The 19,496-nt window shown below is 46.3% G+C and overlaps 1 protein-coding gene across 2 annotated transcripts in view; it reads left to right on the forward strand.

The window, feature by feature from the left end:
- Positions 1-1,897: 1,897 nt before the first annotated feature.
- Positions 1,898-19,496, forward strand: part of LOC134586559 (nectin-1-like) — a 78,323-nt gene continuing 60,724 nt past the window's right edge. For both annotated transcript variants that reach the window (XM_063442155.1, XM_063442146.1), the window contains exon 1: positions 1,898-2,024. In XM_063442155.1, the coding sequence (XP_063298225.1) occupies positions 1,910-2,024 (115 nt within the window). In that variant the 5' untranslated portion in view covers positions 1,898-1,909. The remainder of the gene's footprint in view (positions 2,025-19,496) is intronic.

Consider the following 19,496-nt stretch of genomic DNA (forward strand, 5'->3'; position numbering starts at 1 on the left):
TGTCTCGGTGTCCCCATGTTTTCCAATGTCCCCAAGTGTCTCAGTGTTCCCAGGTGTCCCAGTGTCTGTATCCCCATGTCCCCTAGTGTCTCAGTGTCCCCTAGTGTCTGTCCCCCCATATGTCCCCTAGTGTCTCAGTGTCCCCATGTTTTCCAGTGTCCCCAAGTGTCTCAGTGTTCCCAGGTCTCCCAGTTTCTGTGTCCCCATGTGTCTGTGTCTCCATGTGTCCCCTAGTGTCTGTGTCCCCATGTGTCCCTTAGTGTCTGTGTCACCTAGTGTCCCAGTGTCCCCTAGTGTCTCGGTGTCCCCATGTTTTCCAATGTCCCCAAGTGTCTCAGTGTTCCCAGGTCTCCCAGTGTCTGTATCCCCATGTCCCCTAGTGTCTCAGTGTCCCCTAGTGTCTGTCCCCCCATATGTCCCCTAGTGTCTCAGTGTCCCCATGTTTTCCAGTGTCCCAGCAGCCTCAACTATGGCTGTGCCAGTAAAATACCAGTCAGGTGGCAAACCTAAGAGTAGTGTGTAAAAAAAAATAAAAAAAAAATATATATATATATATTTTTTTTAAATGGGCCTATTCTATGGGCCTGGGCCTGGAGCTGCAGCTCCATCAGCCCCTATGTTAATCCGGCCCTGCCCGCGCGCAGCCTCAAATATTACATACAAACACAACTCTGCATTTAAACTCAAAAAATATACAAACACACTCCACCACAAATACTTCACACAAATGAACATCCACATTTAAAAGAGAACATTAAATTCAGACAGGTGTGTATTTACCCCGAGGCTGACAAATGCCTTGCCAGCCTCTTGTCCTGGGGGGCCCAGGAGCTGGCCTGCTGGCCACCTTAAGGCCCCCAGAGGCTGGCAGCGGCGAGGGAGCACTGATCCTGCTGTTCAGCTCCCTGGCGAGCACCGCAGTGATGCCGGAGCCGGAATATTATGTCACTCCGGCCCCGGCATCACTACGCGGCAAGCGAGGGAGCTGAACAGGAGGATCAGTGCTCCCTCGCCGACTGCAGTGACCAGCCGGCCGCCAAGCAGCCCCACTGGACCCCCAGGGAAAGCAGGAATCCACCCCAGCACTCCCAAAGGTAAATTAAAAAAATGTGTGTGTGTGTGTTAGTGAGTGTATTAGTATGTGTGTGTCTGTTAGTGAGTGTGTTAGTGTGTGTACGTCTGTTAGTGAGTGTGTTAGTATGTGTGTCTGTTAGTGAGTGTGTATGCGTGTCTGTTAGTGAGTATGTGTCTGTTAGTGACTGTATGTGTCTGTTAGAGAGTGTGTGTGTGTGTCTGTCAGTGAGTGTGTATGTCTGTTAGCTAGTGTATGTGTGTCTGTTAGTGAATGTGTGTGTCTGATACTGAGTGTATATATGTGTCTATCAGTGAGTGTGCATGTGTATTTAGAAAGGAGGGGCGAGGGGGAGTGCCTGAGTTTTATCATGCCTAGGCAGCATAAAACCAGAATACACCACCGCATTCAGACATACCCCTGCAATCAAACGCAAACATTACATACAAACACACTCCTATATTAAAACACAATAAATGTATACAAGCACCCCTTCAAACACCAACACTGTACATTACACTACAGCACCAGTAAAAGCAGCACATTGAGGGTATTGTTTTACTCAGAATGTGAGGGGGGGGGGGGGGGGGGGGGGGGTTTGATTAGAAAGGCACATATCAGATTTGCAAATTGCCCAGCAAGAAATGTGATATATAACAAATGCCAGAATCTGCTTAACCAAAAATTGTGACACAAAATCTGTAATATTATTCTATAGCACGGACATCACAGAGCCAGTCCAGGCAGGGGTGGGAGTAAGGGGCGGTCCCTCACTTGAGGTCCGCCCCCTCCCCCCTCACACAAACACACCACCCCCTGCTCTCGCTAAGGATTTTCATGACTCACTGCGTCCCATACGGACTAGATTCTATGCACCTGCCTGGTCACACGATGATCGGATTACTCCCACTACTCTCAGCAATCCTCCTGATAAGGACCAGCCAAGCACAAGGTGAGAGAGGGCAGAGGGGATACGATATATTGTTGTCATCGTGTTCTGACTAGCCTTCTAGTGGCCATCCCTGCAAACCCCGCCTACTCAAGCCCACCCCACACCCCTATTAATCCTCCCCACCCAGCAAATACCACCCACCTCATCTGATTTCTGTGCCATTACATAATTCCTGCTGTATTCTTAATATAAAGGACCATCACAAGCTCACAATCCCTGCTTTATTCTCAATATAAGGGACCATCACAAGCTCACAATCCCTGCTTTATTCTCAATATAAGGGACCATCACAAGCTCACAATTCCTGCTTTATTCTTAATATAAGGGACCATCACAAGCTCACAATTCCTGCTTTATTCTTAATATAAGGGACCATCACAAGCTCACAATCCCTGCTTTATTCTCAATATAAGGGACCATCACAAGCTCACAATCCCTGCGTTATTCTCAATATAAGGGACCATCACAAGCTCACAATCCCTGCTTTATTCTTAATATAAGGGACCATCACAAGCTCACAATCCCTGCTTTATTCTTAACATAAGGGACCATCACAAGCTCACAATTCCTGCTTTATTCTTAATATAAGGGACCATCACAAGCTCACAATCCCTGCTTTATTATTAATATAAGGGACCATCACAAGCTCACAATCCCTGCTTTATTATTAATATAAGGGACCATCACAAGCTCACAATCCCTGCTTTATTCTTAATATAAAGGACCATCACAAGCTCACAATCCCTGCTTTATTCTTAATATAAAGGACCATCACAAGCTCACAATCCCTGCTTTATTCTCAATATAAGGGACCATCACAAGCTCACAATCCCTGCTTTATTATTAATATAAGGGACCATCACAAGCTCACAATCCCTGCTTTATTATTAATATAAGGGACCATCACAAGCTCACAATCCCTGCTTTATTCTTAATATAAGGGACCATCACAAGCTCACAATTCCTGCTTTATTCTTAATATAAAGGACCATCACAAGCTCACAATCCCTGCTTTATTCTTAATATAAGGGACCATCACAAGCTCACAATCCCTGCTTTATTATTAATATAAGGGACCATCACAAGCTCACAATTCCTGCTTTATTCTTAATATAAGGGGCCATCACAAGCTCACAATCCCTGCTTTATTCTTAATATAATGGACCATCACAAGCTCACAATCCCTGCTTTATTATTAATATAAGGGACCATCACAAGCTCACAATTCCTGCTTTATTCTTAATATAAGGGACCATCACAAACTCACAATCCCTGCTTTATTCTTAATATAAGGGACCGTCACAAGCTCACAATTCCTGCTTTATTCTTAATATAAGGGACCATCACAAGCTCACAATCCCTGCTTTATTCTTAATATAAGGGACCATCACAAGCTCACAATCCCTGCTTTATTATTAATATAAGGGACCATCACAAGCTCACAATCCCTGCTTTATTCTTAATATAAGGGACCATCACAAGCTCACAATTCCTGCTTTATTCTTAATATAAGGGACCATCACAAGCTCACAATCCCTGCTTTATTCTTAATATAAGTGACCATCACAAGCTCACAATCCCTGCTTTATTCTTAATATAAGGGACCATCACAAGCTCACAATCCCTGCTTTATTCTTAATATAAGGGACCATCACAAGCTCACAATCCCTGCTTTATTCTTAATATAAGGGACTATCACAAGCTCACAATTCCTGCTTTATTCTTAATATAAGGGACCGTCACAAACTCACAATCCCTGCTTTATTCTTAATATAAGGGACTATCACAAGCTCACAATTCCTGCTTTATTCTTAATATAAGGGACCGTCACAAGCTCACAATCCCTGCTTTATTATTAATATAAGGGACCGTCACAAGCTCACAATTCCTGCTTTATTCTCAATATAAGGGGCCATCACAAGCTCACAATTCCTGCTTTATTCTTAATATAAGGGACCATCACAAGCTCACAATTCCTGCTTTATTCTTAATATAAGGGACCATCACAAGCTCACAATTCCTGCTTTATTCTTAATATAAGGGACCAGCACAAGCTCACAATTCCTGCTTTATTCTTAATATAAGGGACCATCACAAGCTCACAATTCCTGCTTTATTCTTAATATAAGGGACCATCACAAGCTCACAATACCTGCTTTATTCTTAATATAAGGGACCATCACAAGCTCACAATTACTGCTTTATTCTTAATATAAGGGACCATCACAAGCTCACAATTCCTGCTTTATTCTTAACATAAGGAGTTATTTGTAATGAGATTTCTAGAGCTGATTGTTACTCAGTTTTGGCGCTGAGAGAGTAACTTTGTGTCAGTGTAATTTACTATTAATTGATACAATGCCACATGGGGATTTCCACCGGTCCCTGGGTCCCTGCGGGTAAGGGTGGAGCGCCAACCACTGTAAACAATCCCTCCAGACTGGCATAGTAACAGTTCCTGGCCGATTCAGAGCAGGGCCGGTGGATTTTTGCCGCCCTAGGCAAAAAAAAATTTGCCGCCCCCCCCATATGCTCTGCCATATGGGCCAACGCCAGTCTTCACAAAGTGTCTTTTATCTGAAAAGACAGTGTGTTTACATTAAAAAGCCTACAGGCACAGGCTATAGACACCAGAACCACTACATTCTGCTGTAGTGCTTCTGGTGACTATAGTATCCATTTAATGTGAGATTAGTATGTTGGATTGCCTACTTACCACCAGATGAGGACAAGAGGCTCAGTCTGGCTCCACAGGTCTGGTGTAGAAGTGGCTCTCTGGAGACTGTTTTTAACAGTGCTCACAACAATTAACGAACAGGAAGCAGCTCCATTTTTTGGGCCCCTTACACAGCTCAAGGTCTGGGCCCCCAGGGCTTGACCGTGAGTATGCCTACAGTGCCCACCCATAAATACCTACATGGCCCACCCATGAGTTCTCTCACAGGAAGTGCAGTGTATGTGTGTAGGGGATGTTTTATGTGTTCTTGTAGAGGATGCAATGTGTGTGTGTTCTTATAGAATGTAGTCTATAGGGATACCAATTTGTGTAAGGGATGTAGTGTGTTTATAGGGGATGCAGTGTGGGTTTGCGTGTAATGAATGCTTTGTATGTTTCTGTGTGTGAATGTGTGTGTGTAAGGGGTGCAAGGTGTGTTTCTGTGTATGTAATTGAATGCAGTGTGTGTATGTAAGGGGTGCATTGATTTTGTAAGAGATGCATTTTGTTTCTGTGTGTAAGAGAATGAGTGTTTGTGTGAACGTAAGGGATGCATTGTGTGTTTCGGGTGTGTCTGTGTGTGAGTAGGAATGCATTGTATTTTTCTGTGTGTGTGTAGTGTAAAAGAGAGGGTTTGAGGGGTAGGATAGGGACTGAGAGGGTAGCAGCTCTTTATTTTTTTAAAACATTTTCATAGTGTTCTCCCCTCCTGTCAATTATTGATGTCCCCTTCCCTCCTGTCCCTCCGTGTTCTCCCCTTCTGTCCCTTAGTGCTCTCCCTTGGCCCCCTGTCTCTCTGCAGCCCCCCCTTGGTGGTCTTCTCACTCCCCCTCTCCCCCTTAGTGGTCCTCCATCCCTCCCCTTAGTGGTCCTCCCTCTCCCAAACCCCTTTGTAAACCTTCCCCTCCCCCCCCCCTTAGTGGTAATCCCCCCCCCCAGTGGTCATTACCCTCTTCCCCCCCCCTTAGTGGTCCTTACCCTCCTCCCCTCTCCTTAGTGGTCCTCCCTCCTTACCCCCTTTGGTGGTCCTTCCCCCCCTTAGTGGTCCTCCCTCTCCCAAACCCCTTAATGTTCCTTACTCCCCCCTACGTCCCCCAGTGGTCCTTACTCCTCCCCCTCTCCTAGTGGTCCTTACCCCCTCCCCTCCCCTTGTGGTCCTTACTCCCCCCTCCCCTAGTAGTCCTTACCTCACCTCCCCTAATGGTCCTTACCCCTCCTCCCATAATGGTACTTGCTCCCCCCCTCCCCTAATGGTCCTTACTCCCCCCTCCCCTAATGGTCCTTACTCTCCCGCCCTCTCCTCCCCTAATGGTCCTTACTTCCCCACTCCAATGGTCCTTACTCCCCCCCTCCCCTCCCCTTATGGTCCTTACTCCCCCCCCTCCCCTAATGGTCCTTGCTCCCCCCTCCCCTAATGGTCTTTGCTCCCCCCCCTCCACTAATGGTCTTTTCTCCCCCCCCCCTCCCCTAATGGTCCTTGCTCCCCCCCCCTCCCCTAATGGTTCTTGCTCCCCCCCCTCCCCTCCCCTAATGGTTCTTGCCCCCCCCCCCCCCCTCCCCTAATGGTCCTTACCCTCCTCTTCCTTCCTGCCTATGTAGCGTGGCCGGGAGGCGCGGAACAGGAACTTCTGTTTCCTGTACCCGGCCGCTGGCGGACTGAAGGGAAGTGCACACTGAGTGAGCACTTCCTGTCATTCCGCCGGCGGCCGGGTACAGGAAACAGAGGTTCCTGTCCCGCGTTCCGCGCCGCCCGGCCACGCTTCATTGAGAGACCGGCAGGAAGGAACGCTCTGTGCCTCCCTCCTGCCTGTCACTCAAACCCGGCACAGGGATCCGGCGCCCCCTGCTAAGGTGCGCCCTAGGCGGCTGCCTAGGTCGCCTTACAGGTGGCGCCGGCCCTGATTCAGATACACTGTAAGTACATAACGTTAATTTGCTTTTATAAAATTCAGCTGTAGTTTTTACAAGAATTTCAGGAGAAAAGAAAGGGTTGGTTTATGTTATTATTGAATTGTGGCCCAACTAAATCCGAGATGAATGAAGGCACTCTTATTAAAATATAAACATAATTGGGAAGGAAGGCTTCTTGCTGCACCTTAGAATTAAAACAATCGCTTCTTTTTGTTCTTTGACTGTTAAATTTATTTTTAAGTAAAGTAATTGGACCTACCTACAATGACATTTATTCCAGCACAGCACTGTTTAGTTATTTAAAACATTTTTCTTTCTTCTATAATGCTATAATACTTACCGGTAACTTGATTTTAAGGTAGAATGTCAATGAAAGCAGATGGAAATAAAATGTGCAATTCTGTAGGTTGGAGCACAAATCGCGTAACTCCTGGATGCATTTGTTAGGGCGTAGATTAACAAGTATTTGATTCCTTTTGTCTGGGTGATAAAAGACAGTGTATGCTGATACAAAGGAATAGACAAACGCAGCTTTCACACAGAGACTGACGTATGTCTCTTTTTTTTTTTCGTTTTTATTTATCTTTAAGTGAACCTGTCATGACCGCTCCCAAGGCAATAAATACAATATTTCTCATAGCGATAAGTTATATATGTGCTTTGGGAGCTGTTAATACTTACCCTCAGCCCCTCGCTCCACCGCTGGCTTCTACCAGAGGATATGTGAGTGTTACAGTATGTAACACGCTCCCTTGATTTTTGCTGGCAGAAATTGCAGGTAAATAGGATTTTGTTTTTAATACATACCTGCTTCTTTCCTACGTTTTTCACGGTTAACTTATGGGGGATACCGATCCAGTTAATCAGTGTTCTATCCGTAGGTAATTTGGAAACTTAGCCGTGCATGCACAAAAGAAAGATCTCGCAACATCATAAGGGACATTGCGAGATCCCAGGATGCTCCCTGACCACAAATGCATGTTCACAGCAAGCAGTTTCCCTAGATAATGAGCGTTGCCGAGGCGCAGAATGGCGTCTCAGGACGGTGGCACATTCCAATGCTGCTGGGGTGGATGCTGCAGGGAAATTGCGTCTGTGTAAGCTATTCCTTACAGAGAGGGGAACCTATATATTGCTGGCATTACTGTGTGATCCCGACAGTTTTCACACATTCCAGCCTATCTCTCCAGAGTGTGAAGGTGTTAATCAGTCCTGGGTGTTAGTAAGGCCTGCATGTCTCTTTCTCATTGGCATTGGAGGGGTTAATAATTCCTGTGGCGAAACGCGTTAATGTTTTTTATTTGTGTATTCGAACAATAAAAGTTTATTTTTTTTTTTGGTTACTTTTATTTGTACCAATTCTCTTTTTATTGTATTTTATATGCACATTTTTCAACTATTTTATTGCTTGCATTTTTATTGATCCTGGACTTAAAGAAATCCTAGGTGGGAATCATTCCATGAACGCTACTATAATAGATCAGTACCTTCTGCTCCATACTTTTTATTTTATATACTGCAATCTTTTCAAATTGAGAGCACTATTGTTGTTTTTATATACCCTGGATACCTAAACTGGATTGACGGACACACCTCTCCATTGTATCCCAAAGCGGGGATTATACCGCTAGACGCCATCCACTCCAGAGCTGGCTTAAGCTCTTTTAAATGTGAGTCTACTACCTTTTATTTTATCCATTTTACCTTACGTACCTTATTTTACCTGACGTATTATACTATCGGCTGGCGGTCGTATCTCCCCTTGTCTCATACAGATATTTTATCATCCGGATGAATCAACTCCCAAGGATTACACCCCTATTTTATCCTGTTATATTACTGAGACTGTTAAACGTATTTTACCATCTGGACGGATCAACCCCTAAAGACTGCACTACTATTTTAGTGAGATTTTATTTAAATCTTTTTATTTACATAGCCTCTTTTTATCATTGTATCATTTAGACCAGGGGTTCTCAACCCAGTCCTCAGGACCCCCTACCAGTCCAGGATTTGGGGATTACCTGGGTGTGTCTAAGGTGTTTAGAAAAAGGGGAAAAAAACACCTTAGACTCTAGTCTGAAGATAGAAACATACTCAAGAACACTTGCTCCATAAATCACACAACTACTCAGCACCCACTCACAACTACAAGCCCCCCCCCAGTTTTAAAACACCCGCAATTTTTTTAAAATCTATTTAGCACCGAGCAGTGTTTGTATATTTTTTTTTATGTATTTAGCACCGAGCAGTGTTTGTGTGTTTGAATGTAAGCATGTTTTTGTATGGAGTATGTGTGAGTGAATATACGGGTGTGTTTGCACATATTGGCAGTTGAATGCAGGCGTGCATTTTTCTGTAGTGTGGTTTTTGATTATGTTGGTGTGTTTTTATGTAGTGTTGACATTTGGATGCAGGGTTGTATTTGTGTGTGTGTAGTGTAGGCAAAATGCCTTCTTTTGAATCAACAGCAAAAACATGTGAGGAAGGCTGAACTTGATGGAAGCAAGTCTCTTTTCAGCTATATAACCATGTAAATAGATACAGTCTGCCCTCTGCTCGATTGTTACATCTCTATGTGAAACTAAAAGATAAGGCTGACTTGGAGTATGGAATGATGCCATCCCAGGATTGGCTGCAATACATTTCATGGCGTCTGGGTGAAGCAGGCTCTGACTCCTGGCCGAGATTCTAGCAGTTCTATAAAAACACATGAAGGGAGGAGCAGTGGGTATTTTGTAAACAAAGCAGCTGTGCTATTCCCAAAATAGAGAAACAATTACCAGATTTTACTAATTACATGACGTAAAGTCATGATTTCATAAAGGACACGGAGGCGAATATTATGCTTATCTCTTTCTTTATTATACCTCAGCAGCAAAGAGAAGGTATAAACATTCATAGAAAAATTTTTGAACAGGTTCTCCAAGGGTTAACACAACATTATACCCTTAACCAATAGGAACAGTCCACCTATCTATAACTACTCATGTGACCTTTCCTCTCCCTCTTTCTTTGGTCATGCCGAAGCTGTATCTTTATAACTTGAGAAGACACTGGAACACTCTGTTGTGTCGAACTTTCCCATATCCCGAACTTGTAGAACTTATCCGCGTGAACTGCGGTGACAACTGGTCATCCAGGGCGTCGATTATTGTGAATTAAGCTGTAATGGGATAGAGAAAAAAGTGGTAAAATGTGGTCTTAGGAACTGTTTGTCACAGTGGTAGTGACTAAATCTTACTATATGCATTATTTTCTACAGACTCACTTGTATGCTGCATCTGTTGTCGTTGTAATCAATCTTATCCTATATAATCAAATTAAATCTAGACAAAAAAAAAACACCACGATGACCCTTATTCTACGGTTTGTTGGGTGGGAATTCCACTCTTTCTTTCGCCGATATAGGCCTGAGATACTTACCGGGTGGGCCAATATTCGCCTCCGTGTCCTTTATAAAATCATGACTTTACGTCATGTAATTAGTAAAATCTGGTAATTTTATTAAAGGACACGGAGGCTCATATTATGCTAGTTCAATGCTGTGCAATGACTGTCGATGATACGTCGTCTGTAGGGTGAAAATAATATTCCTTAAAGGTGGATTCACGAGACCAATCTGCCGTCCGTAACAGGTCTTCCAGCCTGCATCCCAAGTTGAATACTTTATATGCCATAGCTCCTCTAATGAAGTGCGCTCCGTATACGGATGTATCTATGTTTGCGGAGGTCATTATCCACTTCACCCATCGGGCTATCGTTATTGAAGATACTGGCTGGTGTGGTGAATTGATGGCCAGAAATAATTCATGATGACTAGAGAAGTGCCTGTGTCCGTGTCTCATATTCCTTGAGGCAGGCTATTGGACATAGGTTTGTGTTGTGAGGGAATGCTGGGTACGATACTGATGATGTCGCTGATTTAGTACGTCTGGAAATGTTGAAAGTCACTCCCACTCCCGTTGGAGTGAACGCGCGTGCGTCGACGTCCAATGCCCGGATATCTGAGACTCTTTTGCAGGATATTAGGCACAAGAGCACGGCCAGTTTCGCTGATAATTGTTTCATTGGCCATTGTTCCAAAAGGTTTAAGACCAGATTCACGTCCCATACTGTACTATATCGGGGTTGTGGTGGTCTTGCCAATCGAACTCCGCGTAAGAGTCTGCACACCAGCAGGTGTTTACCCGCTGGGAATCCTTCTATACCCTTGTGTCCAGTGGAGATCGCTGACCTGTATACATTGATAGTTCGGTATGCTAGTCCTTGGTCGTATAGGTGTGTAAGAAAACGTAACAGGTGGTTCACAGAGGCACATACGGGATCCACGTGTTGTTCCATGCACCAACCACTCCAGATGTTCCAAGCTTTAGTGTAGGATCTCCGTGTTCCAGGAGCCCAGGCTCCTGCCAGAAGCTCGAGAGTTGTTTGCAGAACATTTGGCACGACCCAGGGTCCCCGGAAAGAAGCCACGCCAACAACCTGAGTTGTCCCTGCATCATCAGAGGGTGTGGGTTCCCATCGAGGTCCGAAAGGAGACGCGGGTTCTCGGGGAGCATTCTGGGAAGGTCTATGGCCATCTCCATGAGTGAAGGGAACCAAGGCTGTGCTGTCCAGAATGGCGTTATGAGGACTAGGGATGTCCGTGCGCGGTCGAGGTGTACTAGTGTTCGTGCTAGCAGAGTGAACGGAGGGAACGTGTATTGTCGTTTGTTCGGCCATGGTTGTAGGAATGCGTCCGTAGCTAATGCGTCTGGATCTGGTCTCCAGCTGAAGAACTCTGGGAGTTGTGTATTCAACCGTGACGCAAACAGGTCTATATACATCGGACCCCATAGTGTTTGTAGTCGTAGGAACGTCTCTCGGTTCAGGCGCCAATCGCTGGTGTCCCGTAGGTGTCTGGAGTTCCAATCTGCTACGGTATTTGAAAGTCCCGGGATGTATTCGGCCCGTACTGTTATGTTGCGTTCCAAGCAAAATTCCCAAAATTCTGTGGGTAGATCTGCTACGATTTTGGACCTGGTGCTGCTGAGGCGGTTGACGTACTGTACTGCTGATACGTTGTCCATCCTCAAGATGATGGAGCAGTGCGTCGCGGGGCCCAAGAGACTCTTTAGCGCGAATGATCCTGCCATAAGTTCCAGGCTGTTGATATGTAGTGTCCTCTCTGATTGGGACCATCTTCCGCCTGTGGAGGTATGCCCACAGCGCGCTCCCCAGCCCCGTGTGCTGGCATCGGATTCTATTACGCAATCTGGGTTGCTGCCGAAGATTGCTCTGCCGTTCCATGCTTCCATGTGTTGTAGCCACCACTTGAGCTCCTCCTTGGCTGTGTGATCGAGTGGCACAGAGTCTGAGTAGGAGTGCCCTGAGTGTAACTGTTCGGCTTTTAGTCTCTGCAGGGCCCTGTAGTGCAGGGGTCCCGGGAAGATCGCTTGTATGGAAGCGGAGAGGAGTCCAATTATTCTGGCTAGTTGTCTGACAGTGAGTGTTGGACGAGCCAATGTTCTGCAGATCTCCTTCTTGATGATTTTTATCTTTGTGGGTGGTGAGCTTAGGGTCCCTAGGACCGCCCCTATCTCGAATCCTAGGAATTCTAGGGACTGGGAGGGGGCTAGTACCGACTTCTCCTAGTTGATTAGAAATCCCAGGTTTTGTAGGAGTGTTACCGCTATTGCGCATGCGCGAGCGGTCTCTGGATTCAGAACGCTCGCGCCGGGAAACGGCCGCCACGGGTCGCTTGGGGGGAGGACGACAATGTGAATGGGTAATAAACTACCCGGGGAGGTGCAGGAGGGAGGGGGTTAACCGTGGGAGGGGGCGGCGGGAAACCACGGAAAATATTGCCCTGCACCAGAAGTAGATAGAACCGATAGTAGAGGAGTAATAATAAGACATATGCAGAATTACATGAAGGCATTCAAGACATAAAAGGCTCTAACAATCTAAATATAAGTTGCTCTGAGGAGAGCTAAAATTATATGGTACTTAGCTGAGGCATGACCAAAGAAAGAGGGAGAGGAAAGGTCACATGAGTAGTTATAGATAGGTGGACTGTTCCTATTGGTTAAGGGTATAATGTTGTGTTAACCCTTGGAGAACCTGTTCAAATTTTTTTCTATGAATGTTTATACCTTCTCTTTACTGCTGAGGTATAATAAAGAAAGAGATAAGCATAATATGAGCCTCCGTGTCCTTTAATAAAATCCAAAATAACTTTCAAGAGGTTGAATAGAGAAGTCAGTGAATCTTCTCTTTTTCTCCCCCCTCCCTCCAATCTTCTCCACTCCCCACCTCCCTCCCTGTAATCTACTCCCCCTCCAATCTTCTCTCCCCCCCTCCCTCACTGTTATCTTCTCCCCCTCCAACCTTCTCCCCCCTCCCTCCAATCTTCTATCCCCCCCTCCCTCCAATCTTCTATCCCCCTCTCCCTCCCTGTAATCTTCTACCCCCCCTCACTGTAATCTTCTCTCCCCTCCTCCCTCCAATCTTCTATCCCCCCTCCCTCCCTGTAATCTTCTCCACTCCCCCCTCCCTCCCTCCTTCCCTGTAATCTTCTCTTTTTCTCCCCCCTCCCTCCAATCTTCTCCCCCCCTCCCTGCAATCTTCTCCCCCCTCCCTCCAATCTTCTCTCCCCCCCTGTAATCTTCTCCCTCCAATCTTCTCTCCCACCTCCCTCCAACCTTCTCTCCCCCTCCCTCTAACCTTCTCTCCCCTCCCTCCAACCTTCTCTCCCCCTCCCTCCAACCTTCTCTCCCCCTCCCTCCAACCTTCTCTCCCCCTTCCTCCAATCTTCTCTCCCCCTCCCTCCAATCTTCTCTCCCCCTCCCTCCAATCTTCTCTCCCCTCCCTCCAATCTTCTCTCCCCCTACCTCTAACCTTCTTCCCCCCTCCCTCCAACCTTCTCCCCCTCCCTCCAATCTTCTCTTCCCCCTCCCTCCAATCTTCTCTTCCCACTCCCTCCAATCTTCTCTCCCCCACTCCCTCCAATCTTCTCTCCCCCACTCCCTCCAATCTTCTCTCCCCCACTCCCTCCAATCTTCTGTTCCCTCCTCCCTCCAATCTTCTCTCCCCCCTCCATGTAATCTTCTCCTCACCTCCCCTTCCCTGTAGCGTGGCTGAGCTCCTCTCCGGCCTGCGACCCGGCCGGACTGACAGGAAGTGCACACTCGCTCAGTGTGCACTTCCTGTCAGTCCGGCCGGGTCGCGGACCAGAGAGGAGCTCGGCCACGCTACAGGGAAGAGGAGGTGAGGCAGTGCAACTGCTCAGGCGGCTCCAGTATTTAAAGGGCCGGCGATGGGTGCGCAGGGCGCCCCCTCCTATGTGGCACCCTAAGTGGCTGCCTAGTTCGCCTTATAGGACCCTATTGACCTTCTCTCCTCTGGGGATCCTATTGGCTTATACGGACTGAGGATGGCGCGAAACTCCCAAGTGGGCGGCGTAGAAGAGGTACTTATACGAGTGGGGAGGGGGGGGACCTTTTGCTTTGGTCTGTCTGTCCCTTGAGAAAGGCGGCTTTACCGCTGAAACGCGCGTCGGGTCTTTACCGACTTTTTTAGAACCTTAGCGGACCTATATGTCAGTATTTTCTGTGCTCTAATGATACTTTAGGAAGGTTAGGGGGTACAGGAGGATCTTTTGGGCTATATGTGTAGGATTTTGTGAAGTTATTCTGTTCCCTACACTTCCCCCTTTTTTTCTAATATATGTACTTTATGGACCTTTCTATCCTTTCGATTTCTGGTCTCTTTTTGAAGCACATATACTGTTCTGTGTAGGTTTAATGATTATTTGCATGGCACAATATATAGTGTAACTAGTGTCTCTTTTTTCCTATAACTCTCTTATGAGCTACATTGTTACATTTATATGGACACTCTACACTATAACTAGTTGCCTGCAATAATCTCATACCCTCTGTTTCATGAGGTCTTTTTAGCTTTCTAATTGCTTCTTTGAAATAAAGTTTATTTATTGTTTTTGATATACTTTTTTTGACGCCCATGTTGGGGTGGTCTATGAGGGGGATCAGTCCATTTGATTATGGAATGATCCTGCCTCTTTTCTCTCTATTATAATATTTATAGGGCTATGCCCTTTTTGCCACCCCTATAACCCTTTTCTCTGTGCTCCCTACTAGGTTCGCCTTGTAGGAAGCATTTGCTTCTTTAAGGATTTGAGATATTGCACAAGTGACTTCTTTCTTTGATTCTTATTGTATGTATTGGGACTGATGTGTATTATAGTCATTGCTGCTTTCCAGGAGTAGTGGGAGTTTGAGTGCAAGGCTTAATTTTATATGTTAGGCTAAAACAACTGTGGCGGAACTACCACCAATTTCATTTTTGTCCCCTCATTTCGTCTGGTTTGCCCTTTTTCCGTTCCGGAGTACTGTATACGAACGAAATCCATTTGACTTCCATATGAGGACTACCCCTGTACACCATTAGAATGCTCACACCAGAAACTTAAGTGCAAAACCACAAGGGAAGTAATTAATGAATGCTACTCCTGGGTGCCCGCTATTTCGTATAACTGAACGCTCGTGGTGGACAAAAGAATGGCGGCCATCTTGTCTCCCGAATGTGAGCAGCGGTACTGTCATCGAGTGCCTGGAACTCTTTTCCCGGTAAAGATCAGACCGCTGCCCGTTCTATTTTCCGACCACCTATACGAACGACGTTCGTGAGATATGAACTACCGGACAGGGGGAGCATTCGTATCCTGAAACGAAAAGAGATTCCATGGCATGGTGTTCGCACTGGAACCCTCAAACAGACAACGTCCAGGACACCTATTTCCCTGGAACTGTTTTGGGCTACCGCCTCATGTCCAGCCGGTCAAAACTTTACCTCGATGGTATTCCAGTTTCACCTGTCGGGATCCCGCGGGTGGCTGCGATGGGAGGCTGCACTCCGCTCGCGGTACTCACCCTCCAGCCGTCCGCGGTCCCCTCCTCCTCCTGGGCTCGGCGAGCGGCATCCTTCCAGCCTCGGATGCCGCCCGCGTCTTCCTCCACGTCCCCCAGCGACAGCATGCATGACGCTGCACGCTGGGAGACCGCCCAATATATTACACGCCGGGGTCAGTCACCTGATGGTTTAAATACTTACCTTTCCTGTTCCTCCCTGCCCTGTTGTGGTCTTTGCTTGCTAGTATTGATACTGAACTTGTGTTTCTGGTTACGTACTCTCTGGCTTGTTAATCTGACTTTGTGACTTTCTCCTACCCTTTGACCTCGGCTTGTCTCTCGTTATTCTGTCGTCTGGTTCCCCTTACTCGGCTTGTCTCCTGACTATTCTGTGTGTGCTCAGCCCGGCCACTCTAAGGTCCGGTACTGCACCTTTTCTGTGTGTGTGTGTGTGTTAGGGTGTTGGGTTCCCCGATTCGTGAAATTACAACAGGGCCATAATGGAACCTGCTGACATACCACAGCTCCTAGTTAATCAGGAGGCTAGAGTGGATGGCTTGGACCACCGTATGGATCAGTTTGCTCAAGCTTTGCAAACCATACTTGCTCGTACTGCACACTTGCAGCCTGCCGTTCAGGAGGCTGCTGCTGCTGTGCCCGAACCCATTCCCACTCCAGTACCCGTTCCTGCTCATGTAGTTCACATGACGCCACTACAGCGGTGACCCAGCATTGTGTCGTGGTTTCGTCAACCAAATCGACATCCATTTGGTGATGAATCCACGTTCCTATCCCACTGACAGATCTAAAATTGCCTTTTTGATAAACCACTTGTCCGGGAGAGCTTTAGCATGGGCCAACCCCATGTGGGAGAAAGGTCTCCTATGTCCTTTGCAGATTTTCTGACAGCTTTCAAACGCACGTTTGATCAACCCGGTAGGGTTGCTTCTGCTGGCAAAGCTCTGCTTAGGGTCCGACAGGGTAACAGATCTGTAGCGGATTACACTATCGAATTCCACACTCTAGCAGCTGAAGTGGTTTGGAATAATGACGCCCTTGTAACAGCCTTTCAGGAGGGTTTGGCCGCTTATATATTGGAGGAAATAGCATCCAGGGAATTGCCTGTTCTTCTAGATGATGTTATAGACTATATGATTCTTATTGATAACCGTATTAGAGAGAGGCGTAGTCAAAGACGGCTGTATACACGGGTGTTAACTGCTCTACCCAGTACTGCACTACTAGCGTTACCCGCTCCTAGGCAACCATCCCCTGAACCCATGCAATTGGGTGCTACGGGGTTAACTGAGGCCGAAAGAGCGTACCGTAGAAGGGAGGGGTTATGCCTTTGTTGTGGGAAGAGGGGGCACCACTGTAACGCCTGCCCTAAAGTACAGGGAAACTCCAGCACCTAAGGCCTAGAGAGGGGTCGGCCTCGGGTGTTATGACTTTGTCCCCTCATGTGTCCATCTCCAGACCGTTTATTACGGTTTCTCTTTTGGTCAATAAAACCACTATAACAACCAAAGCCTTGATCGATTCAGGTGCGGCAGACAACCTTATGGATGAGACCTTTGCCAAAACCGCAGCCCTGACTTTGATCCGAAACGCCACACACTTGGCCGTTAAGGCCATAGATGGTAGACCACTTGAGAAACCCCTGGTGACCCATGAAACCCAGGACATAGTTATGTCTTTGGGTGCTTTTCACAAGGAAAGGTTAACCTTCCAAATAATTGACTCTCCTACTGCCTCCATCGTTCTGGGTTTTCCCTGGTTAGTTAACCACAACCCTGCACTTGATTGGGGTTGTTTAGATATACTTTCCTGGGGGGAATCTTGTCAATGAGACTGTATGCTCATGTACGTTCTGTTTGTTTACTCAACGTGCCCACGGCTAAACCACTTTCGGTTTCTGTCCCTTCTGTATATGCAGACCTTGCCTTGGTTTTTGAAAAAAGGGAGGCAGATAAGCTACCTCCACATCGTGAGTATGACTGTGCCATAAACCTGTTACCGGGTACAATGCCTCCTTGGGGAAAGGTCTACCCTCTTTCTGAGAAAGAAAACCAGGTCATGGAGGAGTACATACTGGAATCCCTAAGTAATGGTTTTATTAGAAGGTCCTCCTCCCCTGCTGGTGCTGGTTTCTTCTTTGTGGCAAAGAAGGAGGGCAATTTGAGGCAATGTATAGACTACAGGGGTCTGATTATATAACGATTAAAAACGCCTACCCTGTACCCCTCATCACTGAGTTGTTTGATCGTGTTAAAGGTTCTAAGTTCTTCACTAAATTAGACCTCAGGAGGGCTTATAACCTTGTCCGTATAAAGGAGAATGATGAGTGGAAGCCAGCGTTCAACACACGCAGTGGGCATTACGAATATCTGGTCATGCCTTTTGGACTGTGTAATGCTCCTGCTGTGTTTCAGGACCTCATAAATGATGTCCTTAGGGATCTATTGCATTTATGTGCCGTGGTGTACCTTGACGACATACTTGTGTATTCCCCTGATTTGAAGTCACACCATAACCATGTTAGGATGGTGCTCAAAAGGTTATTACAGAACGGACTCTACTGTAAGTTAGAAAAATGTTTATTCGATCAGACCTCTGTGCAATTCCTAGGATATATAATTACTGAACAGGGTTTCAGTATGGATCCTGCTAAATTGGAAGCCATACTGTCTTGGCCACTTCCCCAAGGACTGAAGGCTATCCAGCGTTTTATAGGATTTGCCAACTATTATGGGAAATTTATAAAAAACTTTTCACCACTTATCTCTCCTATAACGAAGCTGACTAAAAAAAGGTCTACACCCTAGGGTTTGGACTCCTGAAGCCCTTAAGGCCTTCGAAACTCTCAAGAAAGCATTTGCCTCTGCTCCAGTGCTGCACCACCCTAATCCTTCTCTTCCCTTTGTTATGGAAGTAGACGCTTCTGAGTCGGGTGTGGGAGCAGTACTGTCTCAGAGGTTGTCGTATGACAAACCCCTCCATCCCTGTTGTTATTTTTCTAAAAGGTTGTCTGATCCGGAAAGGAATTACGATGTTGGGAACAGGGAACTATTAGCTATTGTGTTAGCTTTTAAGGAATGGAGGTACCTATTAGAGGGTTCTAGACACAAAATTATGGTTATAACAGACCATAAGAACCTCTCCTATATAGCGGATGCTAGAAGGTTATCTGTCCGGCAGGCTAGATGGTCTCTATTTCTTTCACGCTTCCAATACGTGATTACCTATAGACCTGGTTGCCATAATGCCAAAGCAGACACTATCTCTCGACAGCATGAACCATTAGAATTTGTTAACCCGACTCCTGAACATATTGTACCTGCGTCTCAGATAATACCTGCTACCCGTTTGGTTGTTTCGTCTCCTTTCCTTGATAGTATTAAGACATACCAAACCCAAGCACCCCCTGAGACGCCAGTTGGTAAACTATACGTTAAAGCAAATGACAGAAAAAAGTTGTTGACTTTATTTCACACCGCCAAAACTGCTGGTCATCCGGGGGTTACCAAAACCTATAAGGGCCTCCTTCAACAGTTCTGGTGGCCTTCACTTAAGCGAGACGTAATGGATTTTGTACAGGCTTGTCGGGTCTGTACGCAGTGTAAGTCCCCTAATGTGAGACCCCAGGGTCTACTGATGCCTCTATCTATACCTAAGAAACCTTGGACCCACTTATCCATGGATTTCATTGTAGACCTTCCTCTTTGATGGTCAGACAGTGTTATTGACTGTGACGGATAGGTTCTCTAAAATTGCGCACTTTATTCCGCTTAAGAAACTGCCTTCTGCGGTTCAGCTAGCTCAGGTGTTTGCCAAAGAAGTGTTCCGCTTGCATGGGGTGCCTCAGGATATCGTATCTGACAGGGGCCCTCAATTTGTCTCTCGGTTTTGGAGCGGCTTTTGTGCTGAAAT

This window comes from Pelobates fuscus, chromosome 1 (genome assembly GCF_036172605.1).
Source record: "Pelobates fuscus isolate aPelFus1 chromosome 1, aPelFus1.pri, whole genome shotgun sequence".
NCBI classification, from domain to species: Eukaryota; Metazoa; Chordata; class Amphibia; order Anura; family Pelobatidae; genus Pelobates; species Pelobates fuscus.